General features: G+C 42.1%; 2 protein-coding genes across 6 annotated transcripts in view; one reads left to right on the top strand and one right to left on the bottom strand.

Annotated features, from left to right (window-relative positions):
* Positions 1-800: 800 nt before the first annotated feature.
* Positions 801-20,221, top strand: LOC110975981 (angiotensin-converting enzyme-like). 2 transcript variants are annotated; one of them, XM_022228877.2, is made up of 13 exons: positions 801-1,773; positions 8,708-8,866; positions 9,210-9,297; positions 9,585-9,728; positions 10,528-10,719; positions 11,850-11,947; positions 12,181-12,350; positions 12,974-13,197; positions 13,323-13,467; positions 14,091-14,189; positions 17,220-17,342; positions 17,582-17,757; positions 18,979-20,221. In XM_022228877.2, exons 1-13 carry the CDS (start codon positions 1,561-1,563, stop codon positions 19,080-19,082), a joined length of 1,935 nt encoding a protein of 644 aa, XP_022084569.2. In that variant the 5' UTR covers positions 801-1,560; the 3' UTR covers positions 19,083-20,221. The 2 variants fall into 2 exon arrangements, with proteins under 2 accessions (XP_022084569.2, XP_022084568.2); XM_022228876.2 differs by lacking the exon at positions 801-1,773 and adding an exon at positions 4,269-4,575.
* Positions 20,222-20,864: 643 nt separating this feature from the next.
* The window catches only part of LOC110975980 (angiotensin-converting enzyme-like), a 28,416-nt gene continuing 22,040 nt past the window's right edge, over positions 20,865-27,240 (bottom strand). For all 4 annotated transcript variants that reach the window (XM_022228871.2, XM_022228875.2, XM_022228874.2 and 1 more), the window contains 4 exons: positions 26,343-26,487; positions 25,864-25,962; positions 25,135-25,257; positions 20,865-24,450 (listed from right to left, as the gene is read on the bottom strand). In XM_022228871.2, coding sequence (XP_022084563.2) covers positions 24,285-24,450; positions 25,135-25,257; positions 25,864-25,962; positions 26,343-26,487 — 533 coding nt within the window. In that variant the 3' untranslated portion in view covers positions 20,865-24,284. The remainder of the gene's footprint in view (positions 24,451-25,134; positions 25,258-25,863; positions 25,963-26,342; positions 26,488-27,240) is intronic.

Raw genomic sequence — 27,240 nt, 5'->3', positions numbered from 1 at the left:
ACAAACATTTCATTTTCAAAAACAAACTGCGCAACTTGAACATTCCGTACGCGTGCGAAGGCCAACAACGAGGTTTACTTGTACGTGGCAAATGAAGCGAGGCAGATTTGAAGTCCAAAACCTTGCCCTTTCAGATTATTGCCGAGTGGTCCCTGAGCGGAAGCACAGTGCAAACAACCGCCACGATTCGGGGCTAATAGTATTTTACAGCCATTATCAATAACTGATGTAGGAGGAACGTCAACGGCTTTGAATTGTCATCGCTAACGGGCTTAAAAAGGAAATTGATTGAAATCGAAAAGGAACGAACTGATTCAAATCGTATAGACAAATAATTGTTGTGCATTTGAAGTTTAACGTAGTGTGCGCTGTTGCTTGAAGGAAATCCTGGCACTTTACCACCAAATTAACCTCGCTCAAGGGATGTTCTTAATTTCAGCACTTGCCTGAAATGGTATGTTTATATCTCCGGGTTCAGAAAAGGGAAAACCACAGTTTATCAGCTGTTCCGGAGTTCATGTCTAATTGTGGAGCAAATTAAGTCAGCTTGGTGTCTTTCCAGACTTCTAGCTGAGTGGTTCCCCAAGGTTTACGTCATGCCGGTAAACTCAACTTAATTTTGGTGGGCCGTAACATTCGTGTTATATACACGTAGTCGATCCCAAAAGCGTGCACTGCGAAATACATGGTATGAGGGCCTACATGTTCATATATGTACGGCAGCCTATACCACAATCCACTTCATCCTCCAGTGCACACGCACAGGCAGTTGTTTGGCGGAAGGTGTTGAAATGTCAACAGTGAAAAGGCAGCTCGGGCCTCATGCGTGGAGTGTTTCCCTTGAATTTACAGCCATTAATTCATGTTTCGACTCGCCGTTAGGGTCTGAAGTGCACGTTTACAACTGAATAGCTGCATCTAAACACGGAGGGTTTCGATAGCCGAGATAATTAAACTGAGTAATGGTAAGAAATATTATCAAAATCTCGCTGCTTCCAAGAGTACTTCTGTTCTCAAAATAGGATGCCTACCAAAACACGCGGAAGTTTTATCGTGAGGTAATGAGTATGCGCGACAGGAGACCGAAATGTTTATGTACGGTGTACTGCAGACAACATGTGAGCGCAAGTTACATGGTGCCATCCATCATGACGATCACATCGTGGCTTCTGTGCTCGTTGACCCATGTGACTGAATCCAACCAATCAACTGGGTGGAAACTTTTCAAAGATGACATCATTCGAACCACTTCTTGTACTGGCTGCCAATGACTGAGCACAAATTAATAGCCAATAGCTGGCCTTAATTTGTTTATCAGCCAGAAACCACAGGCACACAAGTTAAGGGGATCCCGACCACTTCTCTAGAGTGCGCTGATAATGTGTTCAATGTCCAGAATCTTGCCAAGTTTGTTATGCCTTCAAGTAATATAAACTTTACTGTCGGATACGCCATTGTCAAATATTGACACTTTTGTTCAAAGCAGCTTTAAAAGAGAGATTACAGCTGAGCCTTCGGGATATTGTCAGGTGTTATTGTTCTCAGTTGGTCAGTAGAATCATGGCTGGACGTAGCTGCGCTCTCCTGTTTCTTTTCGGCATATTTTGCCATGTGGTTTCCTCCGCGAGAGGTGAGGGAACCAACTCTAACGAGACTGAAGCGAGACAATGGCTCGAGGAATACAACGTCATGGCCATGGCGGCTTACTACGAGAACACTGTCGCTGCCTGGACCTACCAGACAGATATTACCGATGCCCACGAGCAAGCCATGGTGAGTTCACCATTGGTTTACCATCTTCGTCAAAAAGCAAAACAGAAACCACAAAAAAGTGCAGATTAAGGTGTGGCTTGGGTGGGCAACATCATTCTGGGGTCATGCTTTAGGTTTAGATTTGTATACATTGCCTTTTGATTTCAACACAGAATCATTGCTTTCATCATTGTGTACATGCATGATGCTACAGTCATTTGCAAAAGTTTAGGACCACCCATAGAAAATGCATTAGCCTAGAGGAAAACCAAACTTAACCAATCAATCATGGCAACTTATGTTTGTTTTCAATATGTAACCTTGGTACCTTGGTTGAACATTTTTGACTACATTTCCATGATTTGACAGGTTAACAGTCTAATATTCAGTGTTCCCTCCTTTATTTCTGATTGCTTAGACTGGCTATTTTTACCCATGCTACCTACAGACAAAATGTCATACAAGACCTGCCTTTGCAAAATATTTAATTCAAATGGGTATATAGCACTACACTGATGTTATGCACCACTGTAAAAACATGTTAAGTAATCATTCAGTGAGACAGTGTAATGCAGGCCCAGTGACAGAAATACCAATAAAATTCAAGGTGGTCTTAAACTTTTGCAAATGACTGTATGTGTTTCCCGACTAATGTAAAACGTTTGTATTTTAATTCACAGAATTGTATTTGTATTTGTTCAGTGGATTTGTTCAGCGGAAGAGAGACACTTTAATTTCGTTACTTGTCACAAAATTTCGATTGTTCAGTAAAAATCCAACTATGTGCGCTCATTTTCGGTGAGGAAAAATTCAAATTATAGTCTACACCGAAAGGTGCAATTCAGAAAATAAACGTGCGCTCCTTTGCCACACATGTTAATTATAAATTCAATACCATCAAACGTCATCCTGACATCCTCGTAACAAGACATAAATTTCTACAAGGGTATTTTCTCACTGCTTTTTACACTTTGCTTGTTGTACACAACGCTATAGACAATGATAACTCGTAATATAACAGAAATTAAAATTCCTAATACTGCGACATTTCCATCTTGGACGGTTTAGACTCTTCATTGCCGTTCACGTCTTTAACTATGGGCGACGCGAGTTTATTGTATGCCCCTGGGCCCCCAGCATTACACTGCCCTTGGCAGCAAATTTCTTTCCCTGGGACTCAGAGCATCTTCTACGTCTCAGTTATAGCTCCCCATGCCAACGATTGAGCCTAGTTGTGCTTGGACGGGGAGGGGGGATATTACTCAAGCACATATGAAAGACTTAGTAACTTAAAAGTAGTAGGGTGATTTGTAAAAGATGAATTATCTTTGAATAAAACCATTCAGCAACAGCTCAGCTGAATGGGAAAGATAAATTCTCCACATAACGCTTAGATGTGGTGGCAAAACTTTGAAATTGACTGAATAATTCTTCCAGTGGCACGTGAAATCATTTTGGACGAACGAATTTCTTTAATTGGGAATAAAATGCATTTATAATATCCAGAGAGATGCATAAACATATCTGTTCATTCACATTGTTCGTACATGTTTTTGAAGCCGATGCTGCATTTGCCTGGTATCATACAAGGATACGTAGTGTAGGGCCTATATACGCACACGCAACACCGCGGTATAAGGATCGTGGCGAATCACGATTTCAACCCGGTCAACATGTGGACAACAACATAATGCGTAATAGGCCTATATGTACACAATACAAGTCAGTACAAGAATTAAAAGATAGCAATGTGGTATGTAAGTCTTTTTAAACCCTCAATCATGGAGTCTTCGTAGAATCTGATATATGCAGTGAGAAATACAGCTGATTGCGCCAAGTCGACATTTACCTTCTATGTTTGTGAGTAACAGAAACACAATGATTTTTATGTGCACCTACATTTAACGTCATGACCTCTGAACTTTTCTGATCCACAGTGCTGAATGTAACTTTGATCGAGACTTCACATAGTACAGCGGGTTTTTTTTTCGGGGGGGGGGTCTTTGTGATTGTGTCTAGTGCTGTTTTTTCCATTTCCGGAGAGTCTGTCGACAAAGTGTTAAGGGATGGTCTTTACTTGCGATCGCAGTATAAGGCGCAGTCTTGAGTTAATTTACAATGTATAATTATGTGATTTCCTTGGTAGATACTTTTTTATTAATGTAAAACAGAAACGTGTTTGGACTTCACTTAAAAAAACTATCTTCACTGAAAAAACCGGGTCTATCATCGCGTTCTGAGAAGTCAAACGGATTTTCAGAAAAGCCCTCCCTTTAAAAGAGCCCTTCAACCCTACGCCATTACTCCCCTTGGCACAGGAAACCACACAGGGAGACCCCATTGAACGTGCTCTACCAGAATACCAATTCCGTCATTGCCAATTTATATAATTTCCAAGGACAAGAAGGTCACAACAGAAAACTAATATACATTTCATTACTTGGGGGTCGAGCGCACAGCAACCTCAGCCATGGGTATTCCATTTTGCCATCTGTGTTTTCGTGTGCAATGGTACAGGGGCCGGCAACAGTGACAGGCAGACCCGTTGTATAAATCAAACTCCGCAACTTTGAAAGTTACGAGTGATAATATACCAACATGGCGGGAGGCTTATTCTTGGCGTCGGTCGTATTCGCTGTTCGCGCCTTTCTTACTGGAGGCACACACCCGATGAGCCAAAGTGGAGAGTTGATTGCTAACGAAACAGTGGCTATCGCCTGGTTGGCAAAGTATGACGAGCGAGCGATGGAAGAATACTACCATGTCACACTGAAATCTTGGACTTTTTTTACGAACATATCTGATGCTAACCAACAGGCCATGGTGGGTATTGGTATATGAGCAATAATATTTGGCTTAGTGTTTGACGCGTGATGCGTTCTTTTTCGTTCGTATCTTTTGTGAGAAAAGCAAAAATACGTCATCAGCAGGAAGTTTTGTGCTGTTGTAGTATTCTCTTCATTATCAGGTGTGTTCGACCCTTGGCTTTTGATCCCACGATGAGTGTAACGAGCTTGTAAATACACACAGTCTTATCTTATGACATTGCCTGACACAACGTGGTACGATTTATGTCTAGATCATAAAAGATTCAATTTAGAACTCGTTTGTGGAAAAGGTCACTTGCTTTATGAACTTACAAACACTGTTATCAGTCATCGGGGATCAGAACCTCGCATAAACTTTTTTCCGAAAACTTCTTTGCAAAATCTGTAATACGTGTTGTAGAAATCTTCAATTTATCAGTTGTCAGTATAACAATGATATAAAAGGTGTACTCTTGGTATCTTAGTAATATCTCTTAAATAATTATGACGAGAGATACTTGACCCCGAACTTGAGCTGGGGCAATGCATTCTTTTCACGCGTCGAGCCTTCAGAAGTTTCGTTTGTCTTGCGGTCATTTTGACACCAAATCTGTGAAAATCGCACACGCATACATGCAGCACCATTGTCGTGCAGCGCCCATTTTCGAGACAGGTCAGCTGTGATTTTTTACTGGCGTACTCCATGCGCATGGACGGTTCGCACGCCGCGTGTCCGTCCCTGAATTTCAAATAACCGCAACAACAAAACTGTTTTCCGCATGGATATGAAACATTTTTATCCAATAAAGAGGATCTTTACATGCATGCCTAGTTTTTTTTAATAAACGGGCATGGGATTGTCGAGTTATTGCGGGCGGAATCCCCTCCCCGGTTGTGAGATGTACCGAAAAACCTGGCTCCTGAAGGGTTGAGATAAAGAAAAACACGGAATGCGTCTGCGATGCAAAAAGAGAAATATTTGGAAAGTGCATAAATTATGTCGTGCTTTAAAAATGCGTCCAATATATCTTGGATGGGTACGAATGGATGGCAAAGGTAGGGGTGGTTGTGTTTACATTTCCGCGAGTTCTTAAATTTTATTTTGGTTCTATATAAGGTGACGACTTTCTGTTTCGAACTATATTTTTTTCTGCAAGATCACAATCCAAAAAATTCAATACGAATAGTCTTCTTTTAGTTGCACGACACTGAAGTATTTTCCGTCTTTTCATTGGCGCCTTTTTCCTATGCAATGTCAATACAAGTTTAACATTAATTTGACACTCTGTGAAAATGCCCAAGTTAGTCGCCAGACTAAGTCACCAGACTAACTTAAACTGAATACGTTCGACGGGTAGTACAACGACGGATGCCATACACCATACTGCAAAAACTCTGGTGTTAAAAATAACGCCAATTGTGTAGAATTTTCTTATTTAATGGTGTTTATTTTGGACATGGATTTTCATGTAAACACCAGGCAAAGGATTAAAAGCATTTTACAGCAGTTGTGGTGTTCACTTTTAACACTGAAGGGGGAATGCACTTATTCCAAATTGGTGATTATTTTGGGCAAGGCTTTTGGTGTTCGACTTTAACAACAAATATGGGAGTAAAATAATTCCCAAGTGGTGTTTATTTTGGGTATTAAGGAACGTGGAACACTGTTAGTTGGCATTACGAGAAGCCACACTTGCACTGGTGTTAATTTTAATACCCTGAATGGCATCACCATTTTTGGGGGGGCTTTGGTATTACTCAATACCTGAAAATTGACGAAATTATACAACGAGTTTGAATTAGTATTAACAGCAGGATATTTAACTTGGTTGATTTTATTTTTATCGCTAAGTAATATCCACAAACCTGAAATTGAACTATGAAAACAAAATTTGTACAAAATCATAATTCAGAAAAATATCACTGTAATGATAAGATTTACCGCTGCACGGAATGCAAAGAAAGTGAAAAATAGAACACAGTAACAGTAAATCGCTCGTGTCCATACTGCCCTACACTACTTAACCAGCAACCTTTATGTTTTACATGTTCTCCAAATGATGAGTGATACAAGTAGTAGCATTTAGCAATCATGATATTGCAGCTCAGTGCAAAAGAACTTGAACATGTGTGCGAGATAAATTCTGGGTAGAGTCACATGTTGATGAACTTCAAATTAAAGACAACGGTAGGTCATCAACAAGATCACTTTGTGTGCTGAAAACAACTTGAGCGAGATTTTCATCTTTAACTGCAAAGGCATGGCTGTAATTACTATAGTACATTGTTTATTATTATTCCTATATTTGCAACTTTGTAAAAGTTGGCAAAGTATCAAAAGCCACTTAGATATAGTGCTTGACCCTTAGACCTTAAGCTCATAAAATACGCCATAAATCAGTAAGAGGAAACTCCTGTTTAAATTGGAACATGGAATATGCTGTATTTAAGGTAAGGTCACTGCTTGGTTTTTGTCAAGGTAATGCTGATTTATAGGCAAATTAGGCCTATCTAGAAAGATACAATTAAAGTCACAAAGTCTCAATATTTCGTTTTGAATTCTGCTGTGCGTGTACTGAAACAGGATATAAGAACTATTCAATAAAAAAAAACTCAGGCAATATTCTCAATGAAAAACATCAAACATCCACTCTCCTTTGGACCTACATAACAGGTCATGTTTGTACAGATATACCGGATACCACCCCCTGTTGATCAATTTGAAATTGACCAGGAAAGGTTTTAAATAAGTTTACTTTGTGTGCTGACAACAGCATAACGATTTTTATTTTCCACAGGAAAAGTATAATCGTAGTTTCTTCAGTAGGCTTGTTAGAACTATTTCTATACTTGTAGGGTATATTTAAGTGGTTCGATACTTTTGGTAACTCTAAAATTAGGCGCAGTGTCAAATATTAAAATAACACTTGACGTTACACCTACAGTACATTACGCCAAGAATCAGCATGAGAATTGTCCTGTTTAAATATAAAGAAAAGGGATTAAACGACTCTTGATTATGAAATAACTTGGGCAATATCCTCAATTCAAACTGGTCACACAACTACTCTCCATTAGACCTACTTAACATGCCTTGGAGAGACACACTAGGTAGACTCACCTGTTGGTTTCTTTGGCTGAGGAGGGTTGCGTGTAGTGTCTGATTCACTGGAGTTTATTGCCAGGGTGACGTCACTTCCAATTCTTGGGATGAAACCTGTGGAGCTGGGAATAGAAAATAACTGTACCCTGTTACAAAAAAAGGGGTAGGCGTGGAAATTTATATGTACGGTGTTTTATGGCCGAAAGTGAAGGGCAACATTGAAAGATGCTGTTACAAACATAAACTAGGGTTACATAGATGCGTGTAGTTGGCCCTCATAAGGGAACACTATGGTACATGACCCGTCAATATTAAGTTTACTGTAGTATGGCATTACATGTACTCTATAGACTAAAATGTCATTTACATTGATTTATTGATTGGTGGAATTGATTGATGGAGTCTTTTCACAGGCCCTCTTTTCCCTAGGCTGTGTGCACATCGTTTATTGGCAATTATACACATGCACGCACCTTGTATCTTGTGCAGGACAGATCAGGCATGTCTCTTGACGGAGTGAACGCTTTGAAGGACAGTTCAAGTCTGAAGAACATCAATCATTTTAAAGAACTCACCCAGTTCCACGACTTTTGCAGAGCCGCCCTTGAAATTCCTGAGATTTTTCTCCCACTCTCGCTATGGGCATCTTAATTAATACACAATGTCGTCACACATTTGTCAGATAGTAAGGTTGAATAGCAATCAAGACAAGGTGGCAAGCACGTGATATTCAACGAGAAATATCTAGAGCAGCTAGCTACCATCCCATAATTTTTATATCGACCAATCAGAGGCTTCTTTCCAATGACGCATGCGCTGTAAGTCAAGTTTAACACAAATGTCATGTAACACCGGTTCTTCTTTTCAATTTTAGTACCTATAAGGAATTATTGGACCCCTCCGTTACACCAAATTCCATCAAGTAAAAAAATAGTGTTAAAAATGTAACACCACACTTTGTGCAGTGCATAAGACTTCTGTTATTCGACCAGAGGAGAACACCATTCTGACCGCTCAGGTTGCAACTTCTTAATCCCAAATCCAGATTGATTCCAACGTGAAAGTTGCTGCCTTTGCCAAGGAAGCTCGGACCAACGCATCACGCTATGACATGACCAATTTCAGTTACGACACCAAGAGACAATTGACCAAATTGAAGACCATCGGGGATGCAGCGCTCGAGGACCAAGCCAAGTTAGAAGAGGTATAAAATCATACATGAAACCCATATAAAAAAATAATCTCCTCATTTCTTCAAAGTCATGCAATTAAAGCTTAAAATTAAAAGAACTGCATTATGTTATCATTGGACGTTCAAAGCTGGATTATTAAATGAGGGCACTGTACGTGCTGCTTACAAGCGCATGCGCATAATACTGTCAAGTTCATCGAAGATGGCAGCTATAAACATTCGGCTGTAAACCTCAGTAAAAAGGTTGCAAGAAAGGTAAAGAGCATATACCTGCCGTGATTCATAAAGAGCACATCTTTTCTCACAAACTCTTCCATTTTAACGATGTTGTGTCTTACTCAATTTTATTATATAGCTGAACAATGTCCTTGCTAGTATGGAGTCGAGGTACTCGAAGGGTAAAGTGCCAAAAGCAGACGGAGAGTATCTTTCGCTGGAACCTGGTAAGTATGAATGGTTTATCACGACTCCAAAAAAATAGGCATTAAGAAGTACCTGGCATCACTTTGCACCATGCTCTGACGAATCGTTGAATTCGTGGAATGATGGTGTAACTTGATGTGATTCTATTTCTGGGGCCTCTTCCGTTAAAGGCGATAACGTGGTGGTAGTTCAGTTTTTGTTTCTATCAAAACATCAGATTAGTAGAAATCATATGGAATCGCCAGTCAGTGATAATCATCTGTCAATGAGTTAATTTCTCCCAAAAGGTCTTGATTTTTGTTTCCAGGCCTGACGCGCATCATGGCGACGTCACGAGACTACGGAGAATTGAACTGGGCGTGGCAAGGTTGGCGGGCAGCGGTCGGCCCGTCCGCAAAGGAAGATTACCAGAGATACGTGGCACTAAAGAATGAAGCGGCTGCAGCTAATGGTGTGTGATTCATTTGAGCCACTTCGGTATTTTAAAAAAAACCAAGGTCATTCCGGAACAAATCACGAGAGCGAGTCCCCGAAAGGCAGTGCTGATAGAGCAGACCTCACACGCGCGCGTTCGAATGACCTCGGACGCGCTTTCACTTTAGGCATATACGTTGTTTGATTACCAAACTGCCTCAATACTTTGAAATGCCTAAAGCCATGCTGTGCGCATAAACGCCACTGAGTGTGTTTCTGCCTGCATGCATGCCAATGATCAGTCATAAGTGAAGGACAAATAGGCAGGCTCTGGTATCTGTCTATGTACTTTTCCAAGAGTTTGTTTTCATTATGTGACTGTGCACCGTTTTTTTGCTGTTCCGTGGAATTCGAAATTCGAAACATATGGGCAGAACTGAATTAAATACTCTGTAGCCCGAAACATCAGTGTTTCGCTTTAGGCCCTAGTCCGCTGGAGCCATCAGCACCAATTTTATCGCAACTCTTCCTTGGCTCTAGAAACAGTGACCTTGTGACTTCATTTGAACAAGGAATTGTAGTACAAGCATAGAGCTTTATGAGTAATGTATAAAAGCAAACTGGAGTATTTACGCACGCGTGTTGGTTCGCTCGCTGGTTCTCACGCTAATTGCCGTCGGTGCGATGTCTCCTAGGGGAAGCAGTGTTAGAAATTTGAAAAGCATGTAGGCCATTTATAACGTTGTCTTCTTTTTTGGAGGGGTTGCTTCAACCAAAAAGCCCAGGCATGAAGTCTTTTAATCAGTTGTCCGTGTGGACGTTTTTCCTCTCCGCAGGCTTTTCAAATTGTGGAGACTACTGGAAATCTTGGTATGAGGTTGACGATTTCACTGATCAGGTGGAGAATCTTTACCAGCAGCTCAGCCCACTGTACAATAACCTTCACGCGTACGTCCGTAGAAAGCTGTACAACCTGTACGGAGCTGACTACATCAATCTCAAAGGACCGATTCCCGCCCATATCCTTGGTAAGAGTTCCGACTTCCCTGATTCAGCTCTTTGTTCTGACCAGTGTCGAGCACAAATCAACAGCTTTAATGGCAGGGTATTTGGGGAGACAGGCTGGCTAAGCAGCACTCTTCACTCGTCCTGTACCTCTGCAGCCTGGGTAAGAATCCCGCTCAGGCTGACGTGTGGATAGGGTTTTCAGTCAACACCACATACCTGATACCTTGGTTTTCGCTGGAGGGTTTTCTCCCGCCTCTTATAGTGAGCAATGCCTTCTTTCCAGGGCCCTCTATGGTGGGGGGGGTCACTGGTAACTGATCGTTGTACCTTGGTTGATTTTAAGGGAAAAAAACTAAGATTATACCTCAGTTTGATTACTTCGGCTATTCCCTGAAGCGATACTCCACGACTTCAGAAAGGCCTTCAAGCACAGGATTCATTTATTTTTAATCACGCACAGTTCAATCTTTCATCGAAATTCCGATAAGGATCGGGCCGCTGAGAAGGGTCTTCCGGCGTTATGTGGAGTATCATAAACTGCATGTGTGTTCCTGGTGAAAGATGCACTTTTACCAACTTTTAATTCAGCAGACTGAAAAAAACTCCTGATCCTAGATATCCAACTCCTGGCGTCACCAAATAATTTCTCTGTCTTTAGTTTTGCTCTTTATTAATTTCTGGTCAAACCGTTGAATTTTCAAGCTTAGGCTTTCAAGCATTTTTAGAAGCTTTCAGAAAGGACATGTCTTCTCGATTTTAGATTTTTTTTTAAACGTTACATTGAATAAGTTAAGAAGCTCAAACAGAAGCATAAAGCATGTAACCCTACAATATTAAAACGTTGGGCAATGAAACTTTGGATAAGGCTGCATTATCCAGATGCCGATCATTGAAGTATTAAAGACGGTCATTTTTTAAAAGATTCACCCAATGGTTAGACTCCTTGTGACCAGTAGTTGGCAAGATTATGTTTGCACCATTGGGCTAAAATCGGGTTGGTCAAAAAAGCCCAATACTTTTAATGTGTATACTTGTCGTTAGAATATACAGATAATGTTGAAGGAAAGCAGTTTACATTCCCGATGGGCCTATTCCATTATAAGTGGGAATAAACAAGTTGTATATTTTTTGGTCGCCCTCCAATTTCCAGGTAACATGTGGTCGCAGTCGTGGCTGAATATTCTTGACCTGATGCTGCCGTTCGAAAACGCGCCAAGTGTCGACATAACTCCGGTGTTAGTACGCGAGGTATGTGAACGGAAATAGCTTCAGTGGTTGTAAACCGTTCAGAGATTATTCTTTTGGACAAGTGACCGATCAACGAATCCATAATTCCCCCCCCCCTCAAAAATTATGGAAATGCAGATGTCCCTTTTGATCATAGTGGTTGCTGACTAATGCTGATGAACATGGGAAGCGAGAAAGAAACGAAGCCAGAAACAATGTTTAACAGCAAATCTCAAATCTGCTCATGCCCTCAGGGATACAATGCAAAGAGAATGTTTGAAGTTTCTGACGAATTCTTCGAGTCACTCGGCCTGATAAAAATGCCACCGGAATTCTGGGCCGAGTCCATGATCGAGAGGCCCACCGACAGGGAGGTGGTCTGCCACGCGTCTGCCTGGGACTTCTACAACCAAATTGACTTCAGGTAAAAACAACTGCACCTCTGTCCCCGACAACACGCCGCAAGTTTGTCACAAGTCGCTCTGTTAAGAACGCCAGACATTGGCGCGAATCCCAGGCATTTGGATTGGGAACATCTTTCCCGGCTATGGAATGGAGACCTCTACTCCTTCGCCCTTTCCAAAGATCCAACTAGGAAGTTCCTTATACCAAGCTAGCATCAATTTCTCTTTAGACTTCCACCTGCTACAATATGCACGTAATTTATACCATGGCAGATCTTCGTCTTGAGAGAGTGTTGCGCGAGAAAAGCCACTGAGGTAAAGCCAGTTTAAATTACAAACACTCTCTGGTGACTTGTGAGAACAATACTGCAGCAACAAACTTTTAAAAGGTGTGAAATGTGAAACAGTCAGGACTGATCAAGCATCTTTGCCATCGTATCCACCTCTTCTGGTTACTCCAATTTTACCCGTCAACTTTTTGGGGTAGAAATTCAGATCTTATTTCAATTCAAAATCGTATCTCGTCGCTAACAAGCTCACCGGTTTGAGATGTGATTTGCAATCGCCCTTCAACTTACATTGAAGACTGGAGACCTTTGGCTGGCCTTCGGATACACACTCACGTTTCCCCCTCATTTTTCAGGATCAAGCAGTGCACTGACATCACCATGGATGACTTCATCACTATCCACCACGAGATGGGGCACATTGAGTACTACTTGCAGTACAAGCATCTCCCTGTGTTGTACCGTGGGGGCGCCAATCCAGGATTCCATGAGGCAGTCGGTGACACACTTGCCCTGTCTGTGTCGACACCCAAGCACTTACACGCGGTGGGTTTATTGGACGAAGTTGAGGACAACAAGGGTAAGTTTATTTTTAAAAAATCAAACAAACAAATAGGCCTATCTTGTAATGCACTCTCCTTTTGATTTTGGAGTTGCTTGAGTTCGTTCAATTCAAGCGGCTGCGTTTTCTTTGATCCACTGCAGAGGCTGATCTCAATTTCCTGATGAGCATGGCGCTCGATAAGATCGCCTTCCTACCCTTTGGTTACCTGATGGACAAGTGGCGATGGGCTGTGTTTGATGGGACTATCACCCCAGAAAACTTCAACGCAGAATGGTGGAAGCTGAGGTACGGTAGACCATTATAGCTCTGTTAGAAGACTATGAAGACAATCGACGTTTCTTGTGTATAATCAACAGAGCACCATTAAGAGGGTAGCATATCAGATCCCATTTACAATTAATGGAGCTTCTTGTCAAAGAAAATGTGTAACACCTACAATTACTTGTTCCGACAACTTTATGGATACTGATCATCTTGACAACTTGCATGAGCTCTAACGTCGGCATTAAACTCACTTTCGAAGTACATGGGTGATTTTAAAGGTTCTGCTCCAATCAATAAACGAAACTAACAGGGAGTCGAGTTCATAAACCTCTCTCATCAGATGGGATATATGAGTAAGTAAAACTTCATTTTGGAGTCTGATCATTCTTTATGGAGCTTTCTATCAACTTATGTAAAGCAAACGCGTGATCACTACTGAAATGACTTCACTATGCATTCCATATACCTGACTCTGTCAGAAAGCAGAGAAATGTGCACATCTCAGTGCCTGTCCCGCGTCTACAATAAGCCATAGATCTATTGGGTAATTTTTTTTTTCAGCGTGGTCCCTGATGGTTCAAATCTTTCCAAGCCTGCATGTAACTTGAATGAATTTATTGTTATCGGACTATTTTTTTCGTCAGAACCCAGTACCAGGGGATCGTTCCGCCAACACCACGTTCAGAGGCTAATTTTGACCCAGCAGCAAAGTATCACATTCCTTCGGACACACCGTACATCAGGTGAATATTATTCGCATAGCCCAGCCCCGTATGAATACCTGATCTCCGTGGTAAAATACCATGGATAGCTGGTGCGCCGTTCCAAACTACATGTACACAAACGAGATGAGGTTGCGGGTTGTTTTCCAAATCCCTCCACTGGATCGTAAAAGGCGCAAGCAATCACAACTACTCCCAGCATTGCAAAACTCTTACCGAATCAATACATGTACTTGATTGGCATATAGACGGTGACAGGTTCAACTCTCCTATCATTGGCCTACGAATGTCAGAGGTGTATCCAGCGGGGGACGAGGGGGCGGTAACTTGACCCCTTGACAGTGTTTTTTAATTAAACCATAGAGCAAAGAACACTTCATGGGTTAGAACGTAATCGGTATATTTATTTATCAAATATTAGCGCCAAAAGCCGGAGAAAGCATGAAATCAAAGCAAAGATGTCGGGACCGCAAGTTCGGCTTTTGATATTTTTTCTCCCCCAACATCATGTTGAAAGATCCCAAAACCGCATTCGCTTTTGAATTTAACCCCCCCCCACACACACACACACACCCGCACACATACCAAATGCTGGATGCGCCGCTGATGAACGTGGTTCCAAATGAACAAGACTAGTTGTCGTCCAGATGTCCTTTTGCCGATGGGTGAATCCTTTTCTGTGTCTCTCTGACTCAGTCAGAAACATTAACTATTGTACCACATAACAGTGGATCCATACTGAAGGGGGGAGGGACTGACGGGCTTACCTACCCATGTCCGTATTCAACCGTACCGTACTCCTCTTAGTCCCAAGCTCAGACTCTGTAAACCCTGAGGTTCCAGAATGCCGACTCGTTATCCACGGCATGATTGCTACACTTGACTAAAGTGTGGAGAAACAAGTCGCTCCATCTCCACTAATTTCTGGAACTGCGCCCAACATGTAGATTTATTTAAAAGACACACTTTTCTGTGGCGGACCAGCCCTAAGTCAGTTGGAGGTGGGACGAAAGAGATTCAGCCCCCATCCACTCCTAGCGGAACCAAAGAGGGCGTGTTTTGGGGTATCCACTGCTTAGGCGCGCCATGAGGTGCACAAGTATATGCGCGTTTGACGCGGAGCACGCTGAGTACGCGTAACTAATTTATCCGGTTCGTAAGTGACTTCGTAACAAAGCTTAAAGGCGGACGAGCCACGATTTGCAGGTTTCTGCGGAAGCCCGTTAGGGTCACGGTGTGTTTCTCTTTCACGGCGGTGCGTTTCTCTTTCACGGCGGTGTGTTTCTCTTTCGTTGTTGCCAGTAACTCGCGTCCGCGACTTATTAATTCACGGCCGCGACTTACTTAACTCGCGGCCGCGAGTTCCGCCGTGAAAGAGAAACACACCGCCGTGAAAGAGAAACACACTTTGCCCCTAACAGGCCTCCGTAGGCTTCCATTGGACGACAGCTGAAGTTGCGCGTTAACTTACGGTTCAATGTAAACGGCAATCACTGCATGTTCAGTGCATGTGCAGTGGGTGTGGTTTAAACTGAAGTGACGTCACATTTACGAACCGGTGTGGCGGTCTCAGCTGTCTCCCGGTCTCAGCAGTCCCCCCCCCCTGCCGTGCTGAGATGTCCGCATGACTAACTCACACGGTACTATAAGCGGTGCTATTATCTTTGTAGGAATATGTTTAGTACATGTCACATAATTATGCAAGGCTGCACTGCTCAGCACGCCACTTAGACGGACGAATTTCCCGTTGTTGTGTGCAGAGATGGCAAAACGTATTTTTACCATATTTGGTAAGGGGGACCGCTGAGACCGGGAGGCAGCTGAGACCGCCACACCGGATTCCGGTATGTATCCGGTTCGTAAGTGACTTCGTCACAAAGGCGGACGCGCCGCGATTTGCAGGCTCCCAACGGACGATAGCAGAAGTTGTGCGTTAACTTCCGGTTCCATGGTTCCACGTAAACGGTGATAAATGCATGTAACTCTATGCACAGTGCATATGCAGTGGGTGTGGTTTAAACTGAAGTGACGTCACACTTACAAACCGGATGGTCTTTGCGTACACCCGGAACGTGTGCAAGAACCCGTGTGTATACCACCTGTCTTGCTTTCGCCGATTGGGGGTGCACTTCAGCTCGAGGTGGATAAAGCGGACGAGTATTTGGGGGACAAGAAATGGACAATGACTGACATCCAATTCCCAAAACCACAGTTTATTCCATATGACAAAAGTAGGCTAACTATACTGCGAGACGGCACCGTAAATAATGATTACAATGGATGTTACGGTCAGAGGTTATACCACATGGCTATCACACCTGTACACTGTACTGTACACTATACATGAATTATACAGTCCTAATAAGTGCGAGTTAAATTCGAATAAAATCTGGTACACTGAGATCTTTAAATTCACGTGAACATATCAATTTGAATTGTCCATACTAAAAACACTGTTGCTATACGTTGTGATTCGAGGCAAGCTCTAGCTCAGTTACATAAGAGACGCCTTGCAACAATACACTGTTCTCAATGGATAAAAAGGGCACAAAAGAACCAGTCCATTCCAGAGATGGTGGTCGCTGTGCAAAAAGCTTGTCCCGAATCGCGAGGTATAGCAGCAGAGTCTTTAGTCTGGGGATTTAAAATTATTTCATTTCTATGCAGTCATATAATATATAACTCAATGTACCAGATTTTATTCAAATTTAACTTGCAAATGGTTTATTAAGATCACAGTCGCCACGTCGAGCTCTGTAAACCTTGCCATTTCTCCAACCAGAGATCGTGTAAGATATAAGTAATGATAATAACTTACTGGTGGTTTCTAGCACTGACATTCTCCCACATTCAAAGCAAGCTCAAAATGATAGAAGTAAAAATGCTGAAAGAGCCGTTCTATACTTCTCGAGATCCGAAGCCGAGAGAGGCAGCACAATGAAGTAACAAGTCTATGTTAATTACCTACGTGAATGCAAAATTGCGTTTAAAAAGTAGCATGAGGGCGCCCTTACTCAGGCACTATTCCCTACAATTCTTTCCCAATTTCAGGTATTTTGTGAGCCTCATTCTTCAATTCCAGTTTCATAAAGCCATGTGCGACGCGGCAGGACACACTGGTGCTCTGCTGAAATGTGATGTGTACAACAGCACAGAGGCAGGAAAGTTGCTCGGGTGAGTTTCCTCGGTGTGTCATGATCATTTCGGGCATTTCCAAGGCTTTTCAATCAAAACGATTGCATGTATTTCCATCACCTTTCCCCATTTCTTTAGTTTCTCCTCTTCCGATCCCCCACCCCCTTTAAAATTGTTTTCATCTTTCGACGGGGTTCCTCTCTTTCTCTTCCCCCAACACTCTTGGATGTATGCTCCTCGCTGTCTTTCTTCTCATCCGCCAATATTTTGCCACTCAGCGATATGCTACAAATGGGTGAGAGCAGAGAGTGGCCTGAAGCCCTGGAGAAGATTACAGGGGGGCGAAACATGAGCGCTCAGCCGCTGCTGGACTACTTTGAGCCGCTGGTCACTTGGCTGGAAGAGCAGAACGCGGGGGAAACTTTAGGATGGAGCGAGGAATGGATGCCAAAAGGTAATAAAGGAAACCTTCCTAGAACTCTGACGATACATTTCGGACCCAATTTCTACCCAGAGTAGTTGAAGGAAGCGGTGTGCTTCTCACGACAGTTAAACTTATGTTCAGAGAAAGGTGCACGATTTGGCAATTTTGTGGGACTTTGGTCAAATAAATTGCAGTGGGGAACATTTTGAAGAATCAGTCAAAATTTTAAGGGCCGACTCATGGTTTGGGGAGGGCCGGGGGGAAATACATACAAGTAGGACAACACAATAGCATGCATTGCAGCAATGGTTTTGTTTGGATACTTGCGTTTAAGAAAGAGAAAGATTTTTGTATGTTTGGCAACAACTTCAGACATCTTGTGGGAGGGAGTCGCGCCAACACGCCATCATGATTGGCCCGCAAAGACCACGTTTTGACTTCACAGCGTACTTGTTGCCCATTTGGTCCTGCGTTTCATCACTCGTAGTGGTCACTGTTTTCGTACCATGCACACCTTACAAAGCAATTACGCGTTTGGAAACTTCGTAATAGCCAAATCACTGTTTATGCTGGCCTGTTTATTGAACAAGCTCGATGGGAAGTGTGTAATTGGTAAACGGGCGAATTAGCAGGCATTAGGGTAACGTATGGAGTCGGCAAGTTTATTGATTTTTTTCCAAATTATTATTTTCACAAGGGAATAACCATGTGCCTGCATGGCCACTTTAAACTAACGTTTAAGACCAGCTTGGGAGAATGAACGCTGATAACGCCCTCGCCTGCGACTCGGGCATTAGTCGTGTCCATTCTCATAAGCCGGCCAAGACTGGCCAAGCACATAGTTTAGTCAGAGATTCAAAAGAAGTCAATATATGATGGATTTACATCAGTTTTGTTTTAGAATTCTACTTTAATTTTCCCGAACACCTCCGTCCATTTTATGGTATTTTCCTTGAGCAACTTGTCCAAAAGAATCTCCTTATGTGGACTTGGTGCGTGCGTGGCGAGTCACGGGCACACAGACTTTAGACCAATCAGAATCGATGAAACTATATCGTATCCATGATATACGCAGCGGCATTATCACTTCTCAGCGGGCATCATCAATACACGGTCAAGTTGCACGTTGTAGAATAGAGAGACTGTCTGAGGTATTTATGAATTCACAATTTTACCGGTCAAGATTATGTCCTGCACATCTGTGATCAAGGGACTTTCCATGTGTTGTTTGATCTTTTCGTGTGAATGCAGAGCCACCCGCCTGGCCGCCATCAGGTGCAGCCGTGACAGCCACTCAGATATCTCTCTCGGCCTTGCTAGTTCTCACGTCGCTGGTGCTCCTCTTGAAGCCCTAATACAGCCCCATGATTCCAGTCTGTTTCCTCAAGAGAGACATCACTCATGGTTATTGATTGAAGGTGCTCACTGCATGGAATGTCGCAGTTGAAGCCCTTTCGACCCCCCTATGTCGCTGATTTTCCCATTCCATCATTGGCATTCGTCCGTTTGAAATTACTGTAAACCACCTTCGCTGAATCAAGAATTTTTATCATCTCATTTGTATTATTTTGCCTTTTCTTCTTAAATTCCAATTTCCCCCATACTCTCAAAGACAGATTTAAGCAATTTATGTTCAAAATCCAGTTGAATTTGATTTTGGCTTGTGAAATTACCACACCTTGTGCGTGGTGTTTAAGATCGTGGTGCTGATCTCTGTGTAGAAACATTTGTTGGATGGATAACCTGCCTTTAGAAGTGATATCACTGTCTCTGTTTTATAAAACGGTGTATTTGTAGATTATTTTGAATGATTATGGCTGAGAGTGACCCCCTCCTAACATTCCTTTACCCTTTACCACAGCTTCATGTAATGACGAACTAGGTAACCATGGTTTCTTTTTTCATGGTGGAATGCCTCGTTTTTGATTGCACGAAGTGCCTTGACTGCATAATCAAAACAGCGCCTTCGTTGTAGTTTCTACGGAAGATCATACCGAACATCGTAGGCATTATCAAAATCATGTACAATAATCCCGTGATATATATTTACTGAAAAAAGCCCAATGACCTGGGGACCACCATTCACAGTAGCTGATTTTATAATCCATGATTTGTACCTTTAAAGCATGATGATGGATCCCTCTATTCTTGTAAAAGATCCAGTTATCTCTGCAAAACGCGTCTCTATCTACTTGTATATCACCAATGTTTTAAAGAGGCTGGTATATTCAAGAAAAAATTTTTTCTAATCAATACACAGGTTGACTATCTCTTGATAAGTATACACTCTCGGAGGTCGCAATTATACCCTGCATGTTTTAGCGGCTTATGACGACGTATTCTTGATTAAAAACGAGGAAACTCGGTTTAGAGATTGTTTGAGCGCCCTCACTTAACTACAGCAATCGAATGTTGTACATATCTTAGCGTGATTGCAGTTTGTTCAAGTTTCGTTTTGATTTTCTAAAATAAAATTGTACCCACTTTTATTATACCTACGTGTTCCTGCCTCCCACCTGTATACACAAATTGAGAATTTTCTTTAGGTTTATTCCTGAGGGATATCCTGACTCTGGCCACCGAGGGGTGGTCGTTTTGGAATGCGCACACAGCGCATGGGGTCCAGGTTGGGAGGGAGCACTGATCACATTACACTGGATGGGCAGCTTTTCTCTCTGCGAATTGAAGCGACTGCGCAGCCATCTTAGGCTATTCAGTACAGTGGTATTTTCCAAGTCACCGGCTTTAGCGCCGTGCACAAATGCACTTAGTGAATGGACTGAAGTTCGAGGCCATGGTATTGAATATCCTAAGATGGCCGCACGGTCATTTCAATTCACACATAGGCAGTTAATGCTGAGCTGCCTGTCCAGTGTATAGAGATCAGTGAGAGGGAGTCTTTTAGTCGAAAAGGTCATATTATTTGGGGTCTAGTGCTCAGTGTAGAATCAAGCAGGTAACAACGTTTCTAAGATCCATCCCAAAACATTATGCCTGCACTTTGCACAATGAAAGGTCTATTTGTACCATACACATGCGCCAATATGGCCCTTACCCTTTTAAATTAAAAGTTAATGTCAAAAAGAGGGGAAAGTATTGGAGTATTGTGACTTGAAGAAAAAAAGTTCTCTGCAAACTTTGTGCTGTCGGAAAATCACAGAGGGGCTCTTTATTTAGGGGAGAAAACCTTCAGCTCCCCGTCTTCGACACGGACATTTGACAAAAAAAATTAGAGGACAGAACAGGCTGATTGACAGTGAAGAATTATGGGATGATCTGCCCCCCAAAAACGAAGATGTACGACGGAAAATGCATCCGTTCATGCAATATAAAGTTATTTAGCACCTTTAATACATACACATTCCCTATACATCTTCACCAACACCTGTGAACTTGACACGTGATGCGTTAGGACATCGAAAATAAATAGGCTTCTCAGTACTTCTAAAATACACCGAGGGTGTATGGTCATTTTTAACGAACTGTCTTCAATTATAACTTAGCTAGACGTCTGTGAAGACGACGTCCTAAGTCACACCACGCCCCCTGCTCACTTTTGGCACTACCTTGTTGGTCATAGCGAAAATGCATCTTTTGTGTTGTGACCATTATTATAACTACCACATTGGTGGCAGTAAAAAAAATACATTAAAAAATTAGAAAATAAATCCCAAGTTAAATCGTTTACTGCACCGGTCTTTTCTAAAGTGCTATATATGTGTGCCGTTCGTAGACTAAAATCTTAATGATAGCGGTAATCACCTTGACTAAACAAAGACTATAAAGTTTTACATAACAGATAACTCTGACCTCTTGAGATATTATGGTGTTTCAAACGTACCTGCATATCAAAACTCTGCTTTGTACTGCTTTTAAAGATGGCAAATACCTTTATAAGTATATCTATACATAAACTAACTGATAAAATAAACATGAATTATACCTTTACCCCGTTTTCAAATTCGCTTCGAGAAAGCACCACAAGAAAAGGCCGGTACAAATTACAGTTACATTTATCAAGGTCCACTGGGATCATTTGCATTTAGATTGTATATTGATGGATTTGCGCATGAATTTTGCATTAAGAAGAAAGTAGAAACAGTGCATTTACTAGCAGACGAGTTTATGGGTGAAACAAGGTTTGACTTTCGCCAATATTCCAGGGGTGAGATTTCTCAGCTTTTCAGCTTTTTTGTTTTGGATTTCAACTTTTTCTCTCATTGACTGTATACAAAAGTATTGGCAAAAATATGGGAGATTTTCACAGTTCAGCTTCTTTATGCTTGTTTTTCAGCTGTTTTTAGCTGTTTTTTTATCATTGGTCAATCTCATCCCTGATATTCGTCAAATCTTGCCCCAAAGTCGCTCACGCGTAACAGTTACATGCGCGCAAATTTTCAGATGAATTAGACCTTGTACCAAAAGATTTTTTTAAATATCTTGGGGTTGCATCTGATGTTTACTGAAGGCTTGACGTCAACCATCCGTGGGAGTTTCATGCAAAATATCCTGGGGTTTCACTATTCCACTGCATTGTTTCCACTTAGTCGAAAAAAAAGTTAGTTAGAAAAATTCCAACATGCTGGCGCTATTTCAGATAGATGTCACTGAAATCCCTGGAAATTTTGTGCCAACAGTCCTGGGTTTTCACCTCCGTGTACGTCCGTGCCTAGGGTATTTTGACAAGTGCGTTCTCAACATCCTCGCTGGCATATATAATATTGCTATTCAATTTTGTGTTAAAACCAAAACGGACCGATAAAAATGTAAATGGTGCAAAGATCCTTCAAAGGCAAAAAGGGTTAAAACCACAAGTATTCACGGAAGATCGTAGTAACAACTCCTACGGAGGATTTCAGCTGAAGGCTCACTTGTGATCTGTAGTGAACTTCATTGGGTCATTCACAGTGCAACCAATGATGTCCCTTTCGACAGTTATGTAACAGAAAGCCGATCTGAAAAGAATTTGGTTTGAAGCTTGTAAGATAGATCAGTACCCGTTACTTTTTAATGGGTAACATAGTGCTTACTCTCCTGTTAACTGTTTCCTATAACCATTACACAACTACCAATAGATTATAAATTTAACAAAAAAATAAATATTTCTCATAAAGTTCAATCGTTAACGTCCAACAATTTCAGCAATTAAATACAGTACCCCCCCTTGCAAATTCCGAGGATGAATCAGGTTTAAACAGTGACTGAAAGTTTCGCCGGTGAGTATTTGGTTGTTAGGGTCATGACCAGATTTGCAGCATTTTGTGTTCCAGTTTTTTTTTTCAGTTTTCTTTGTTAGACGGAAAACGAACAACATCCAGTCACGCCATTTGCAGCAAGGTATGAGACGGAGAGAACCCCCTGCTTTGTGTTGGTCATTGTCTCGCAGGAATCTGGGGAATTCCTTTCAGACATCTTGGGGGGGATGTGTTAAGTAACAATAGTCTGGAACGTGTATAGGGATTGGACATGTTGGGGGGGGTACCCCTCGGTCTCATTTCTTGCCGGGTATAATTCACGCAAGATGAAAGGGGTTTCTCTGGGAATCGTTGCAGAAGAAGATCGAGAAACGGCATTAATACAAGGAAACTTCGGGACGGTGGAATAGTTAACGCTTGTACAAGAAGAAATGAAACAGAGCTCCCCTAAACCTATATTTCAAGCCAGTTAATCGGTTAAACAATCGATCATCCTAACAGACCTTTCTCTTGCTACGTTACGGGTGTAAGGTTCTGCGGACCAGTGGTTGGCAAATAATGGTTGGTTATCATCGTAAAGACAAAAAAAATAATTTTACATAAAGTTAAAACTCTAATGCAACCCCCCAAAAATAATACTACTGTTAAAATATCTCCGTAGTTCTGCAGTACTAAGGGCACGTGTGCGTGTTGCCGCAAAGACAATGGATATTTAGCTGACTACAACAGGGCAGCGCCCTCTTTGAAGCATACACACAAGAAAGTCTATAATGGTTATAATTAATTAAATAACCAGTAGGTCGCAGGTGGAGTCTGTAGCGGTGAACGTGATGTTCTCCTTGCTAGGTTCCATCCCCAGCTGTAGGGTTTTTGTTCCCAAAATTAAGCATATTCTTTTTCTGATTCGTGGCTATGGAGGAATTTTCTAGGGAAAAAGTCAGAAATTGTAAAGTGGCCTGATTCCCACCTCATAACTACAAAGGCACAACGTTGGCGCAGAACCAGACTAATGTTGTCACGGTAAGAATTTATAAGTCCAAAAAAGTTACTTCGCATGTGGCCGACAAAAACAATCATTTATTAGTTAAATTTGACATCGACAACTGAATATCCACTGCCCTTAGGCAAAAACCTATTGCAAACCAACTTAGGCTGAATTTTCGGCAATCTTTGGCCCCCTGTACAAATTTCAGGTAACAGAGAAAGATCTGTAAAGATGACACTCCCTACACCACTCCGTTATGCTACTCATGACGAGGATTCGATGAGATGATGAACACTTTCGGTGAAGAATTCCTCGAATATGTTGCTGGGATCTTTGGGCGCGGGCAAGTTGATGGATGTACATGTACTCTTGGATGTTCATAGGTGTTTTTGCCAGCCCACGTTGTCGCCATTTTGTTCTTTCAACCACTCGATGAGAGGTGCAAAATATTCTTGGATGGCCGATGGATCGATGAATTCTGAGCCCGTAAGAACCTCAAGAGCCTCCCACCATGGCACGCTGATTCCAAGGGACAGCATGTCACTGCAGAAATACAATAATCTACCGGTCAATCGATAATGATGAAGAAAACTTCGTTTTCATATATCAGGCTTCGGGGAACTGGACGACATTATGTCTGTTCGGTAATATTAGGGTGTCAGTTTTGGTCTCACATCCTTTTGGGGGCCATATTTCATCTTTTTCCCCCAGGGGGCGCAATGCTGATGGCCAGGACCAGGCTCGGGTAATGAAAGCAGTGATGCACCTGGTGGTTTTCCTCACAAAACAGCCACAGTGGCGCCCTCTAAATGTTATGCACGAGGTTGGCGTACAATGCAAAATACAGAGTGCGCGCTATGAACACCATTTAGGACGAAAATGTTTCTTCAAATGCTTCTGTGTATCATCATCTGAAAGCATTCTTCACGGCCGTGAGTCTAGGCAAACTGGAGAAATTTCACCATAAAATGCTCCACCAAGAGCTAGCGGCAAAAAAGGCCATTCTGTGTCGCAATGAGCTTCCAAATAAATTTGGTTCGCATGATTGGTATGGACGACAGTAAACTGCAAAACGTCGACCTTGATATTCAAAACTGACTTCGTCGATTAAAAAAGTGCGTCGACTCAAGCTCTTGGTTGTAATTTAGACTAATTACGTTAATTCTCAGAAGAGCTGATAATGTGATCATGAGCTATCCACACAGCTTCAAGCATGACCGTACTTACCGTAATTTCTGGCCTGCCCTCTTGGAGTTGTAATTATTACATAAATGCAATGGACCCACGTGACCTTTCTCCTCACACATCGCTCGGTGGAACTGAAACTGTATCACAAAACTGATAAAGTAGCTGTTGAAAGACAGAAAAAAGGGCATAAAAACGCTATTAGTCCCCATAATTCCACAAAAGTCATGACAGGCATGCATAGTTCCCTGGAAAGGAGTGACTGCATGTCGCTTAATACACAAAAAAGATTTCTAACGAACACCGACAAGGAATACCGACACCATGTCTTGACAGGCATTTTATTTTTGTATGCCGTGTTACCAAAGGGCACGGCTTTACTAATCCTAGCACCTGTATAGGTATTTGACTTCCACGTGCTTGAAACACCCGTATTAACCTGCGGCTGCGCAAATGAGTTGGGAGAAATCTCTGAAAGGGGAATGGTAGAAGACATACAGCATTAGAGGGGCAGTTTCACGGAGCTGCTCAACGCACCATGCAGCCGATGGCCATATGGTTAATACCTACCTAACCTGCACAAATGTCATTTCATGTACACACCTTGTGTCTTGTTTTCACCCTATACGGCAGCTGATTTCCGGGATTTTTATCAATGGAAATTGCTTTGCAACTTTTCCCACATAGCAGACGCATGAAACAAGACGGGCTATAGACGTTCAAAAAAGGTTTCATCGTTCGGGCCTATCCCCTATTCATCTTTCATCTTACCGAATATAAGGAGTTCCTGAGGGAATGTGGTATTTAGCGCCGGGATCGAAGTCCTCTTCAGTCCGTTCAACAGGTGGCTTCAGGCCCTGGTACTCTTCCCTAATCAATCCAACACAGAACGGATTTATATGCATGTATTATACCACAGACAATTCACATGCTGAATTGCAGTGAAAATTTGACCCAAAATTAAGATTATGCTGTTCCATAGTCATAATCAAGCGTACAAACAATTATATCCCGATTGTTTAATTACTGTGCCAGAAAAAAACTAGGTGAGCTCAGGTTCAGATGGTCCTAGTTCAGAATCAGTTAAATTGTAACTTGTGGTAGAAATCCGAAGAAATTTTGCTCTCCTGAATAGAAGGTTAGAATCATTATGCACGGACGGATGTGCTTCTTGATTACAGGGGAGAAGATATGTTTCTCGGAAGAGGCAAAGTTATCCAAGACGCAGTCAGGCTGAGTCTATTACATACCTCAGTTTCCACCACGCTTCATTGTACGATTCCGGCTTGATTTCACCTCGGAACACACCCCATCGCCATTTGTCAATCATTAACCCAAACGGCAAGAAGGCGATTTTGCTCAGGGCGACTTTCATGAGGTAGTTGATATCAGCCTCTGAAATATACACGTAAAAAAATTGTCATTTGAAGAGCAAAAACACTTATTCACACGTATATCGTGTGATAAAGTGTTGTTAAAAGGCCAAAGGCCCATTTACACAGACAGCGATAACAGATACTTTTCGAGATCAAAAAAATAAATTGAACACGGGTAGTCCTCTTGTACTGTTTACACTGAGAGCGGACAAACTACCGTTGTAACTAGAAACCTGAGCGATACTTCAGCTGTACTGATTTTATTGAAGTCCACGTCCAAAGGTGTACTTTATGTCTGGGAAATGAAACGGTTTTAATAATGTCTACACGTATTCATAACACCGTATGTTCAGTGTTTGGCCGAGAACTTGCACGAAAATTCACAAGCTGACTCCTACTGCTTATTGCTTACTAGTGCTGACATCGGCACTCGACCTACGAGCTTGCCAGGGTCAGCTGCCCAGTCTGAGTCAGTTGCAGGCACTATTTCCAAAGCTCTACGTCGGGGAGTGTGCATAAGCTCTCGGACAAATTAAACACTCAGCAAACAGTGTTAGGCCTATAAATAATTATACGTTGGGGTAGTTAAGACGTCTGCACTAGTAAGCCGGAGGTGGTGGGTTCGATCCCACACAAGTGAGCTTGTGAATTTTCTCGCAAGTAGTCGGGCAAAAAAAAATGGGCATACAAGTGTTAAGAATACACGTCGGTGAAAGTATGTACTTTTGCATTGAAGGCATTTTCAGCCAGTTAGATATGTGCTCTTTGTATT

Source organism: Acanthaster planci, linkage group LG08 (genome assembly GCF_054643075.1).
Source record: "Acanthaster planci isolate LZ-2023a linkage group LG08, COTS_SCS, whole genome shotgun sequence".
Lineage (NCBI taxonomy): Eukaryota > Metazoa > Echinodermata > Asteroidea > Valvatida > Acanthasteridae > Acanthaster > Acanthaster planci.
The sequence above is the reverse complement of the archived record's forward strand: the minus strand, read 5'-3'. Positions and strand labels throughout refer to the sequence as shown.